The sequence below is a fragment of the Heptranchias perlo genome, chromosome 2, assembly GCF_035084215.1.
Source record: "Heptranchias perlo isolate sHepPer1 chromosome 2, sHepPer1.hap1, whole genome shotgun sequence".
In the NCBI taxonomy this organism is placed as follows: Eukaryota; Metazoa; Chordata; class Chondrichthyes; order Hexanchiformes; family Hexanchidae; genus Heptranchias; species Heptranchias perlo.
Window position 1 is genome coordinate 128303572 of NC_090326.1, and position 13753 is coordinate 128317324.

Below are 13753 nucleotides of genomic sequence, written 5' to 3' on the forward strand. Positions count from 1 at the left end.
AATGTGAGATTGCAACTTGACCCTGATCTCCATGCCAGGACAGAACGCAGATTGGCCATTTACGTCTGAACTACAGAATGAGTCCCTCAGTTCGTTGGCTACCATAGATAATATAATGACTAATTTTCCAATTTGGGGCACAGTTCATCCCCCGAGATATCCTGTAACTTTCATAACACTTTGAAGATCAATTCTTTGATTTCTTTGGCTTGAAAGCTCTAATCTTGCTGATGATTAAAAGGAATCTAAGTCACCAAGTGGAACCTGAGATCTAGAGACCCTTTGGAGCAGGCATTTTCTTGATGGTGTGGCTGTTTGAAGGAAAAGGTTACAAGCTCGAGGATCACATTAGTTCCTAAAAGTTGTAATTGTTTTTCTATAATGTACTAATGAAGTACACAATACCAAATAAAGACCACCTAATTAATCCCAATTATTCACACTCTCCTTAATTTGCATCTTAAATCAAGTTTAATAGTGATTTGTACTGAAACAGTTCATGCTTCTATCATTGATAAACTGTCAGTAAGTTAACAGCTCTTATCTCTTAATTTATCAGGCTTGAACCTGATGTCATACAACCTTATAATTACTTTTTGCTCTATGTTGCAAATCTGCTCACATTTGTTTCAATCAGAAGAAATATTAGCGGATAATGAATGTTATCTTTTTTGCAATAAGCACACAGTTGCTCCAAAGAATCACTTTTAATAGACTGAGTATTACCTCACTTGAGAAATTATCCCTTTATATCTTTCTTCTATATTAGTATAGCGAGAATCTGTTTGCAAATTGAGAACTTTCCCATGGAACACATGCATTCGGTGAACCCATCACTTAACTGAATACTAGCTTGAAGAAATGTCCAACAAAGAGACCAAAATACCTATTTTTCCTGAAAATGGGAGAAATATTTGATTTTTTTTTATGTTTGAGATTATTGAAACACCAACAAACTTGTGACAATTGCAATAATGTATGGTTTTGAAATGTGTGATGCCTGAAACTGCAGTTTTGTCGAACAAATAGCAATAAAACATCAGTAACAATGATGCTTTGAGAACTTTTTAAAGCAGCTAACAAGCCATTTAAAGGACAACTGTAATTAAGAATGGGGGGGGGACAACAAAAATCTTCTTTCAGAGCAGATGCACTTCAAATTCTCGTGAACTGCATTATTGAGATTTTTAATATGAAACAACAGAGGAGGCATGTATGGAGCATGTCACAGTAATAGTTAACTTGGTGTCAATGATCTCAAGGACCTGGACAAAAATGAGGGAGCAATGCAACAACTTAAGATCACAAAGTAAGGCATGAATATTGCTGCAAAGTATTGAAACATCATCTGAGGGAGTGTTGCACTTTCAGAGGTCTTTCGGATGAGACGTTAAATCGAGGCCCCATTTGCCCCCTCAGGTGGACGTAAAAGATCCAATGGTACTATTTCGAAGAAGAGCAGGGACGTTCTCCTCGGTGTCCTGGCCAATATTTATCCTTCAACCAACATCACTAAAACAGATTATCTGGTCATTATCACATTGCTGTGTGCGAGATCTTGCTGTTTGTGGGATCTTGCTGTGCGCAAATTGTCTGCCGTGTTTCCTAAATTACAACAGTGACAGTACTTCGTTGGCTATAAAGTGCTTTTGGATGTCCTATGGTTATGAAAGATGCTATATAAGTGCAAGTTTTTTTTCTTTTCAAAGTAGTAGCACTGGAAATATATGCATGAGAGAAAGTTGTAAAAGATATATAAGCAAGAAAAGCTTATACAAAGAATTGTTAAGAATTTAGGAAACAAGTTATTGGATGTGTGAATAATTGTACATGGCATGACAGAAATATATTGCACGAAACAAATTCCATGACCAATTTGGGGTGTCTTGATCCCCATTGCTCTTATGTTTGCAGGAAACGTTGTCATATAATTAAAGGGTTCAGGGTCAAACAGCTAGTAGACCTCGAGACCATAAATTGTGATTCCATATGATGAAGCTCTTTGGCAGGGAGAGCTTGGAAGGCATGGGGTTAGTGGCACTTGGAGGACAGCACTGGACTTGTGGTATGTATCATATCTTTTGGATTATATTCTGTGATTTGCACGATATGTAAAGTGATAATGTCCATGCAGTGATTGAGGCCAGACAAATATGAAGGCATGCAATAATAATCTAATACTTAAATGGATGTCTGTTTATTTACTTTTAATATATTATGTACTTTATTCACAGACCAAGGAAGAACCCAGTCGCCCTGCTGCCAAAACTGAAGAGCAGCACTCACCACAGCACCAAACAGTCACTAACACAGATACCCACAAACTCTGGAAGAAAATATCAGTAACGCTGAGCTGGAAACAGAGCACTAGTGAGGAAGGATAGCAATGGTAATGGTTTACGAGAAACCAACTGATGCAGGGCAGAGGTCTGGTGTGCATAGTGCTGCCAATGAGTTGAATGGGGACATAAAGGCTCATAAAACAGCAGGATGGTATTAAGGAGTCACTTGTCTCCTTGCACATGGCATAGAAGGTGGTTTGGGTAACACAAAGGAGTTGGCGGCTGTGCTGTCACCCACCTAGGCCCCATGCTCCGACAGTTTTTAATTGTCATTGTCTGGTGCTCGCCCACAAATCACCAGATTTATTCAGTCCAATTTCCCAACTTGCCATGGTTGGATTTGAACTCATGACCTCTAAGTTGCTAGTCGAGTAACACAACCACTAGGCTACCATACACTGAAGGTCATCTTGAACCAGGTATATCATACTTGACTCAAGATGCCCCAGTGAGCTTGAGCTGCCTCATGTGCTGCTCCTCCACCATGCTCAGGTAGACTAGCTCTCTGGGGTAGTATCCACTGAGATGTGCGCCTCCTAAGCCCTCTGAACTGCTGGGCGAGAAAAATATTCTCATGTACTCATCACTTTTGTCACTTCTGTGGTGGAACTTAGAATGATCCTATTTGTCCAATTTCCCAACACCGCGTTTGACCCTGCGAATGTACTTTTCAACTGTAACTAGAATGGTGCACAAGTTCACGAACAATGACCGTAAGCAAAATTTACAATTTTTCTCTTGGTTTCACAAATGAATTTTACTCCATCTTTGGAAGGGTAAAATAATCAAAAAGTGCTAAATGCAGAAGATTAATCTGTTGATGTTTTCTGCCTCCATTTCACAACTTTTTACTGATCTTTTTTAAACTTTCTGTCCCATTGCTATTATTTGGTGGAAGACAATCTCTTGGTTAGTTTTGTAATCTACATCTTGAGCCAATGTTTAAAAAGGTGTCGAACTTTGGATAGCAACTACAAAGTTGCCAGTTAGCATAATTGTAATATCTTTATGAAATATTACTACTTTAATTTCTCAGCAGCAGACAATATGCAGTTTAGATGACAAGTCTTAAAAGCAGTTTTGGTTGCAAATTAAAGGGCTAGAAAATCTGAGCTATGAGGAAGAAAGATGTGTTACCTACTTCGGTTATTTTTTCATTGGCTTATTTTTTTTAAAATAGGTATTGTTTTCTCAAGTCTTTATTCTATCCTGTTTTCTCTGATATTCAAGGGCCGTACATCTATTGTCTACAAGTGAAAGGCTAGTCGTAGTGCAGCTCTGAACTAGCCGCTAGGAGACAACAGAGTTCGCACTCTGTCTTAATAAAGCCTGAATTACTGTACTTTTGATTTTTTTTCCTTTTCCCCTGAATTTGTTGTCCCTAATTTCCGTCCCTCCTTTCCCTTCTGATCCACATACCTTTTGTAGCTGTTCAGCTCTTGATCCAACCAACCAGATGTTTGGGAACAGCTGACACTTTGGGGCGAGAGCTAACCTCTTTTTGTTGCCACCCAATTGTGACATGGCTAAAATTGAGAACTCAGCCGCATACCTTATTCTATGGATTTGTGGGTGAAGACTGGACAATGATTCATATATAGGTTGGGAAAGAGATGAATTGCATGCCCAAAGTCGGCAACAGATTAAATGCTCTATCTCCTTGCCCACTTCCCATCTCCCCATTAATGACTAGCCTAATGTAGAGATGAGGTTTGTGAAGTTTGACTTAAGAGTGAGGGATAGTCTTATGAAAGTAATCTATACTAAATCTTATAAAAATTGGTGCATGCAAATTTGAAAAGCATTCCAGTGGACTAATTATCTGAACAATTTGTACTTAATTTGTTAATTAGGTTTATTTATTTTTCAGATCAAGATTTGGACAATAGCCGCAGTCTTCCTGGGAGGAGCAGTTCACCAAGAGGAAGTCTTTCACCACGGTAAACCACGTACATTGCAAACTTTAGACTACAAAAGTATTTGACATTTTTAGTCATTTTTCTCCATTTTCTTGCCTTTTCATCACCTGTGATGAAGGTAGTAACTTGTGGTGGATTACAGTGCTAGTAGCCCTCCTGTGGGAGAACCTTCACCACACGGACTGCAGTGGTTCAAGAAGGCGGCTCACCACCTTCTCAAGGGCAATTAGGGATGGGCAATAAATGCTGGCCTTGCCAGTGACGCCCATGAACGAATAATAAAAAAAAAAATCCCTCACCTAGGTGCCTTTTCCTTATGTGTTAGTCTATATAGTGAGTGTTGGCAATCTATTTGACTATGGTGGGGTGGGGGAGAGGAGAATGCATGATTGCAGCAGGAATTATTGGATAGCGAGTAGGGGAAGTATCAGCTTGGCTCAATTATACACACTCGGCTCTGAGTAAAGATTGTGCGTTCAAATCCCACACAGGACCTAAGCACGTATTCTAGGCTGACTCTTTGGTGCAATAGTTGGAATGCTGCAATGTTAGAGGTGCTGTTTTTCAGATGTGACGTTCAGGTGGATGTAAAATATTCTATGGTGTTATTCCACCAACTTCAACTAACGTCACTTCAACAAAATAGATTAACTGGTCATTCATCTCATTGCTGTTTGTGGGACTTGGCTGCTGTGTTTGACTATGTGATAGAGTATACTTTACAAGTATGAGACAGTGGAAGAAATGGTTCAGCAGCTTTTTATACCAGAAGATTGTTTGGAATTTGTGATCAATTAGAAAACCATAGTGCTCAACAGAGGACCTATTCTTCAAGTAGGGAAGGATATAATCTCCCTAATAGAATCATAGAAAAGTTACACGGAAGGAGGCCATTCGGCCCATCGAGTCCACGCCGGCTCTATGCAAGAGCAATCCAGCTAGTACCACTCCCCTGCCCTATCCCTGTAGCCCTGCAAATTTTTCCTTTCAAGTACTTATCCAGTTCCCCTTTGAAGGCCATGATTGAATCTGCCTCCACCACCCCCTCGACAGTGCATTCCAGATCCTAACCACTCACTGTGTAAAAAGTTTTTCCTCATGTCACCTTTGATTCTTTTGCCAATCGCCTTAAATCCTCTGTCCTCTGGTCCTTGGCCCTTCTGCCAATGCAACAGTTTCTCTCTATCTACTCTGTCTAGACCCTTCATGATTTTGAATACCTCTATCAAATCTCCTCGCAACTGTCTCTGTTCCAAGAAGAACAACCCCAGCTTCTCCAGTCTATCCACGAAACTAAAGTCCCTCATCCTTGGAATCATTCTAGTAAATCTCTTCTGCACCCTCTCTAAGGCCTTCACATCTTTCCTGAAGTGCGGTGCCCAGAACTGGACACAGTACTCCAGTTGTGGCCGAAACTCCATCCAGAGCGTGTCAGTGCTCCAAAGTGAGGGTTAAAATTATAAAACAGGGGCGGGATTTTGTGCGACCGCCTGCTTGTGGCATTAATTCAGCCGGGGAGATGATCTGAAGAACCTGCTTTAAGATATCATTAGCCTCTATCTGTAGGGATACTGGAGAATTGCTGTGTAGAGTTATTGCAAACCTGCTGTCTTTAGTGTATTTGCCTGTCACTGCACAGTTCCCAGCCCAATCCTACCCTTCCCGCCCCCACCCCTTGTGTCCATACTATGAATCTTAATTGAACTCCATTTGAGTCATTATAGGGAAGATGCCCCCCGTTCACTGTTTACATGAAGTGTGTGTACAAGTAACACATAAACTACCTTTCTGTCAATAACGAACAGCAAAAAATGTCGTCTGTGTGGTTTATAGTAAGCAACAGATATAACTTGTTTTGCAACACACAAAACCACCACTTTCTGCTTCCAGGGACCCAGTGTAAATGCTGACCCCCCTCGATCCCTTCCAGGGACCCAGTGTAAATGCGACACCTACCAACCCCTTCCACAGACCCCGGTAGGGCATCAGCATTTGCAAGGGATTCCGGGAGGGCGCCAACATTTGCTGGAAAGGTGGAAAACGTGTGACCTAGACAAGGAGTGTTGGCAAGCTCTTCCACTGTACAGGACATCACAGCCCAATCCTGATCCTGTTCTCACCTGAACTCTGGCCACGCACTTTCCAGCAGAGGTCATCAGATTGCAATTAGGACCAAAACAGTCATGCTTTCACTAGACTTTTAGATTCAGATTCAAGTGGAGCCCAAGACATTTCTGTGGATTTACCTATACGTCACTTTTGTGGTGACGTATATGTGTTCGTATAGTAGCTGAATCTTTGTATATTAATCCACTGCACAATCTCCATTATATCAAATAGTCATCCTGGATCATCTTCTGGTGGATCAGAGCATCAAAATGCTGGCTTTTCAGTGGCTACAGGCTTTTCATCATTATCTGAAGGAGGATAAGGCAGAACTTGGTAACAATAGGCCCATTAGCTTGCTAATAATAGGTAAGATGCTCAAGGGAATCATTAGGGATGCACTATATGACCACTTCAGACAATGAAGACCATATCAGGGACACCCAACACGGCTTCTGTAAAAGGTCATGCCATACCAATTTGATTGAATTTTTTGAAGAAGTCACCGGGTTAGTGGATGAGATTAACCCGGTAGACATTGTCTACCTGGACTTTCAGAAAGCTTTTGGTAAGGTACCGCATAAGAGTCTTCTCTACAAGATAGAATCTTATGGAATTAGTGGTAATGTGCTGCAGTGAATTGAGGATTAGCTGAATGCCCATAGTCAGAAAGCGATCTCTCAACCAATGGATCAAGTCAAAGCTCTGCAGCCCTGCCATGTTCAGTTGTGAATTGTGGTGGACAATTAAGCAACTGACGAGGAGGAGAATGAGGAGGCTCCACAAACATCCCCATCCCCATCCTCAATGATGGCGGCACCCAGCATGTGAGTACAAAAGACCTGTGCTCCATAACTAGCTGTGCCCCTAGCCTCTAGCTAAGCTGTTCTCATACAGCTTCAATAACTGGCATCTACCCAACAATGTGGAAAATTGCCCAGTTATGTCCTGTTCACAAAAATGCAGGACAAATCCAACCCAGCCAGTTAGCATCCTATTAGCTTACTCCCAATCATCAGCAAAGTGACTACTGTAGAGTTTGAACTTCTTTCTAAGAATGAGAAGAATTCTAACTACAGATGTAATCTAATCTACCGTTTTGAATTTTTAAAATCATTATTCCCACTTGATCTTATTGTCTACAGGCTCTTTGATATACCCTTAAGAATTGAGAAAACATGACACCTCTGCAAATGCTGCTATATAACTAGTTGGTGAGAGGGATCTGGCAATGGTCCAGGATGACTTGCTCTTTGATTTTTCATTACCTCCTTCTGCAGAAGCTCATACTCTCTGGTGCTTGCTGATTGCTCTGCTGGAATCAATAATTCAGATTTGGGTATTTTCAGCCGAAGTCTGTTGTCCGCTACTGCTTCGCACAGCATGTCACTAAACCAGAAATGCTGTGCCGTTGACCGTTCTATTCATCATTTATTTTAGATTACAATTTTGATTTAAAGATGTAGTATTGCTCAATTTTTATTGATTGGTAATAAACAATTAGTTAACTGAAGGAGGTTTTATTGTAATAACACGTAAAGATTGTTTTTCTTAAAGCAGAATATCTTCGTACTGCAGCAGGATGGGCATGTTTGATTGCATTTGCCTCAGTAAGCGGACATTAAACTTGCCAATTCTGGGAGACCAGTAGGAGGATCTTGCATTTTTATTTTTTTAAATATAGATTCTGCAAGAGTTACACAGCCTAATCTTGTGTTTCTTTTAATTTTGAAAATCCTAACCTTTCAAACAGATCTCCTGCAAGTGGCTTACAAATTCGTTATGATCAGTCAAATAACAGTGTCTTGGAGAATCTGCCACCAGTGGCATCCAGCATAGAACAGCTATTGGAAAGGCAATGGAGTGAAGGACAGCAGTTTCTTTTGGAACAGGGCACTCCTGGAGAAGGTATGTATTTATAAGAGCCTTTCATACTTAGTCACTTTTCAATACATCAATCCTTTCACACTGCATAACAGTGCTTCTTTTTTGTTTCTACATGGTTCTTTTCCCTGCTGTCAAAGAGATACTTTTTCTTGTTGCATGGCTGTTTTCATAATTATCCTGCAGGCACATCATTTTGTTTATACACCTATGTTTAAATAATTGAATAAGTCACATAATTGTGGGTACCATTCTTCAAGAACATTCACCACACACCATCTTTTCAGGCCTTGTGGATAGTTCAGGCAGTTCTTTAATCCTTTTTGTACTTCAGAGTTTGTCAACACAACAGGCATCGGTACCACCTGATCTCACCAGTAACATATTAGTGGTTTCTACAGATTGTGATCTAGACCTGGTTCAACTCTTGACTTATGTCTTGACGTAACTCTTGAAGAATGAATTCAATCCTACAAGACAGGCAGGAAAGTAGAGTTGAGGTCGAAGATCAGCCATGATCTTATTGAATGTTGAAGCCGGCTCGAGGGGCCGTATGGCCTACTGTTCCTATTTCTTATGTTCTAAAGATAGTTAAAATCCTTTTTTAAAATGTTACTCTCTGGCTCAAAGGGTGAGCACACCACCCTTGTTATGGATGTACCAGGCCTCATTTGGCAAAACGATGCAAATGTATTTTGCTCCCATCCATATTCCTCCTCACGATCGTATCAGAAGTATGAAATGAAAAGATGCCATCATAATCTCCCCACAGCATCAGAATGCTATCATCTGTGATGGAATGCAAGAGTATTCATGTTTATGCAGCTCTTTTATACTGTGCTCATACAGCTAAAGAAGTGTAGTTTTTAGGCAGTTTAAAAATGAACAGGCTGGGGCTCTTTACCTCTCAGTCACCTCTTTTTGAGAGAAGCTAGATAGAGGTCTTCAAAATTATGAAGGGGTTCGCTAAGGTAGACGTAATGAAGATGTTTCCACTTGTGCGGGAGATAAAATGAGATAGTCACTAATAAATTCAATAAGGAATTCAGGAGAAACTTCTTTACTCAGAGAGTGGTGAGAATATGGAACTTCCTACCACATAATGGTTGAGGTGTATAGCATAGATGCATTTAAGGGGAAGCTAGATAAGTACATGAGAGGAAAAGGAATAGAAGGAAATGTTGATAGGTTGTGATGAAGTAAGGTGGGTGGAGGGTCATGTGGAGCATCAGCACTGGCACCTGTTGGGCCAAATGGCCTCTTTTGTGCTGTAAAATTCTATGTAATCATTTCCTAGGGAAAGCCAAGATTAGATAAGCATCATGCCAAATGGGTGTTGTGTGTGTTTTATGTTCCCAATTATCAAATAGAGAACCAATGATAAATTAAGGTACATTGTGAGCAAATATTAAGTCACCTTGGAACACATTTGCAAAGCTGCTTTGTGAAGTGATTCTCGCTACAGCAATGTTTACATTTCTGCATAGGACGATAAGCTGTTTTATTGCTCTTTGTATCATAAGGCTTGCAGTAATTAGTTATTCTATTTTGTTTTGAGCTTTGGTTTGGTGATGCCCATTGGCAAGTGTACTTTAGCTGAATGAGGAAGAATGTTAGATTGCCTGTTCTCAGTAAAGTCATTTTCATGTTTTGTATGTAGACTATTCTTCCTTTTCTCTGATTTGTGTTAGACAAAATGTGTAATATATTTGGTAAATTATTTTAAAGTGCTGTTTAGTATTCCTTGCTATTGCTTTGACAGAAGTAGGGGGTCACCCAAGATCATGTACTTACATGGTATGAGGAAGGGGAATTGTGTATTATCTACAAGACTTGGAAGCATTTGTTTGTGATTCTTCTAAGATTTTGTTCGCCTTTCAGTTGTACATTACACCATCTATATATATTTTTCTGTTCATTTAGATCATCTATATATATATTATATATATATATATATAGATGATCTAAATGAACAGAAAAATATAAATACAATTCAGAAGCTGCATAACTAACAAAATAGTGTGTACAAATTTTGCACCATTCAGTTTTTACCTGGTAAATGTAAAGTTTACTCTTTTCCACCCCCCCACCCCTTATTTTTACCTGGAATTGATTTTTTTAAAACTAGAAAGTTTGCAGGAAGTTAAAAACTAAAGTTGAAGAACCGTGTAAATTAACATTCATTAAAATTATTTGTTTTTGGAAAAAAAATTAAGTGGAACCTGAGTTTTAGGAATATTCATATGCTGCATTCACCTATCAATGGGTTTAAAGTAAGCCTACCTTTGAAGAGTTAACTCATAGAATCACAGAAAGTACTACCCACATGGAAACCATTTGGCCCGTCAGGCTAGTGCCAGGTCTTCAAATGGAGCTTATCTACTGTAATCCAATTCCCCTGCTTTTTCCCCCATATCCTTTTAGATTCTTCCTTTTCAAATACATATCCAGTTCCATTTTAAAAGATGTTATAGCCTCTACTTCGATAATCATTTGTTGTAAAGCATTTCAATTTCTAATAATCCTGTGAAAGTAAAGTATGAAAACATTTCTTCTAACTTCTCCTCTTGTGATAATCCTGAGCCTTTATCCTTTTGTTACCAATTCATCAACCGGTGGAATCAATATCATTATTTACCCTCTCTAAACATTCCATAATCTTAAAAACCTCTGTTAGATCCCCTAATCTTATCAGTTCCAGTTAAAAGAGCCCCAATTTTTTCAAGAAGCCTTTCTCCATAACTATAATCTCATTCCTGGTATAATTCTAATGTATCCTCATTGTACCCTTCCCATAACTCTGATATCCTCCCTATAATGGGGTGTCCAGAACTGCATACAAAACTCCAACTGTGGTCTCACTAATGTCTTGGACAAATTCAACATCACTTCTTTGCTTTTATATTCAGTGCTCCTTTGTTTAAAACCAAAATCCCATTTGCCTTTTATTTCTACCTGCACTCCCACCTGTGAAATTCTATGTATCCTCACCCCTCCTTCTCTCTGTTCCTCTACTTTTAAGAATCTTACCAGTAAGGATTTGCTTCCATTCACTGTTCTTTTCCCCAAAATATACTACTTTACATTTCTTTGCATTGAACGGATTTTTATGATCTATTGCTTGAGGTTTGTGTATTTGGTGAGACTAATTTGTCTTTCAGTTATTGACACTGGTCAAATTTAGAATTTAATTTTGCTGGGTTTTTTTGTTCAAATAGTTATGGGAATGTTGAAATCACTGCATCAGCTTCAAGTTGAAAATCGGCAGCTGGAGGAGCAGATTAAGAGTTTGACAGCTAAGAAGGAGCGCCTCCAGTTACTAAATGCTCAGCTGTCAGTACCTTTTCCTGTCATGAGTTCCAATACCAGTCCAACAACTCAAATACACCCATTCACAGTACAAACTGGTAAGTGACATTCTGTTTTCATATACCTGTGTTGTTTTCTCATGTCATGCTAAATTAATCTGATAAAAGTGGTATTGTTTGCAATTAGAAATTTTGTTTTGTGTTAAAAATTCAATTTTAATGTGTTCTCTTATAGTCCACAACACAACTTCCTTGCACAGCAGTAAAGGTCCCCACCTGAGCAACAATTTTCTGCCTGAAAGCTCACTTCCAATGCCAACTCAGGTGTTCATCTTATTAATGAATTTTACTTAGTATTTGAGATAATTATTTTGTCATTTTCAGTATACTGTATTTTTGTTTATGCCTAGAGTGAGAGCAGGCTACCTTCAAAGTCTCTATTGATTAGGCAATTGCTGATAATTTTCTTGGCTGTCGCTACCTCACCATCACCTGCCCACCTCCAGCCCCACTCAAACTCTGGAAGGGGTAATCGTCTTCTCTTCTCTTTCCTCCCCCCCCCACCACCCCACACTTTTACATACAAATCCAATTCCTGTTCCTCTGACCCTCCGCCTGCCATGACTGTTGTCTCTGTTGACCTCCTCAGTAGCTCCTTTCCTTCTGCCTTTGATGCTTTTGTTCCTAGTTCACTCCCAGTCTTCCATCCCCAAAGGCGCATCCTCAAATCTGAAAACTCAAGCTTAACCTACTGCACAACTGGCCTGATCACCCACTGCCAGATTTTGCTTGATCATCTCAAACAATACCATGTCTCTCCCTCAAAAGCCAAATCCTCCTTTTGGTCCTGAAGAATAAGAAAACCCCATACTCCCCTTCTTTGTCCCGCTGTGTCCCCACCTCCTCCTTCCTCACTTCCAACACCAAGTTCAAAGATCTGATGGACTTCCCTGTCTCAAAGATAGAGTCCTCTTTCTCCACATATTTCTCTGTAGCATTCCTCCCAATCCAGGCTCATTTCCTCTGAACCCACCTCACGTTGCATTGAATCCCAATCTCCATCCAGCCCCTGACTGTTCAGCTATTTTACCTTATGCCATTGCTTGCCAATATTACTGGCTCCCTTTCCATAGGGACTGTTCCTCCCCTTTAAAACGGCCATCACTGCCCTCTCAAAAAGCCTACCCTGTACCCATCATTCCCTCCAATTACTGTCCCATATCTCATCTCCCCTTTCTCTGTGAGGACCTTAGATATGTTGTTACCACACAAAACTGCACTTACCTTTCCCAAAATGATCTGTTCAAATCCTCTCTCTCCACTTTTCACTCTGCCTGCAGCAAGAAAACTTTGGTACGCTACTAACGCTGTGGCCTAAGCCATTTTATTTGGCTTCCCATCAAAAACTTTGTACCCAATCTTTGTTCCAGTACAGCTACAACACTGGCATCTACCCGACAATGTGGAAAATTGTCCAGATATGTCCTGTCCACAAAAAGCAGGACAAATCCAATCCGGCCAATTACCGCCCCATCAGTCTACTCTCAATCATCAGCAAAGTGATGGAAGGTGTCGTCGACAGTGCTATCAAGCGGCACTTACTCACCAATAACCTGCTCACCGATGCTCAGTTTGGGTTCCGCCAGGACCACTCGGCTCCAGACCTCATTACAGCCTTGGTCCAAACATGGACAAAAGAGCTGAATTCCAGAGGTGAGGTGAGAGTGACTGCCCTTGACATCAAGGCAGCATTTGACCGAATGTGGCACCAAGGAGCCCTAGTAAAATTGAAGTCAATGGGAATCGGGGGGAAAACTCTCCAGTGGCTGGAGTCATACCTAGCACAAAGGAAGATGGTAGTGGTTGTTGGAGGCCAATCATCTCAGCCCCAGGGCATTGCTGCAGGAGTTCCTCAGGGCAGTGTCCTTGGCCCAACCATCTTCAGCTGCTTCATCAATGACCTTCCCTCCGTCATAAGGTCAGAAATGGGGATGTTCGCTGATGACTGCACAGTGTTCAGTTCCATTCGCAACCCCTCAGATAATGAAGCAGTCCGAGCCCGCATGCAGCAAGACCTGGACAACATCCAGGCTTGGGCTCATAAGTGGCAAGTAATATTCGCGCCAGATAAGTGCCAGGCAATGACCATCTCCAACAAGAGAGAGTCTAAACACCTCCCCTTGACATTCAACGG

General features: G+C 40.5%; 1 protein-coding gene across 8 annotated transcripts in view; it reads left to right on the forward strand.

Annotated features, from left to right (window-relative positions):
• Nucleotides 1-13753, forward strand: part of mllt10 (MLLT10 histone lysine methyltransferase DOT1L cofactor) — a 221360-nt gene that overhangs the window by 187110 nt on the left and 20497 nt on the right. For all 8 annotated transcript variants that reach the window (XM_068007104.1, XM_068007106.1, XM_068007105.1 and 5 more), the window contains 4 exons: nucleotides 4213-4282; nucleotides 8121-8275; nucleotides 11470-11658; nucleotides 11795-11883. In XM_068007104.1, coding sequence (XP_067863205.1) covers nucleotides 4213-4282; nucleotides 8121-8275; nucleotides 11470-11658; nucleotides 11795-11883 — 503 coding nt within the window. The remainder of the gene's footprint in view (nucleotides 1-4212; nucleotides 4283-8120; nucleotides 8276-11469; nucleotides 11659-11794; nucleotides 11884-13753) is intronic.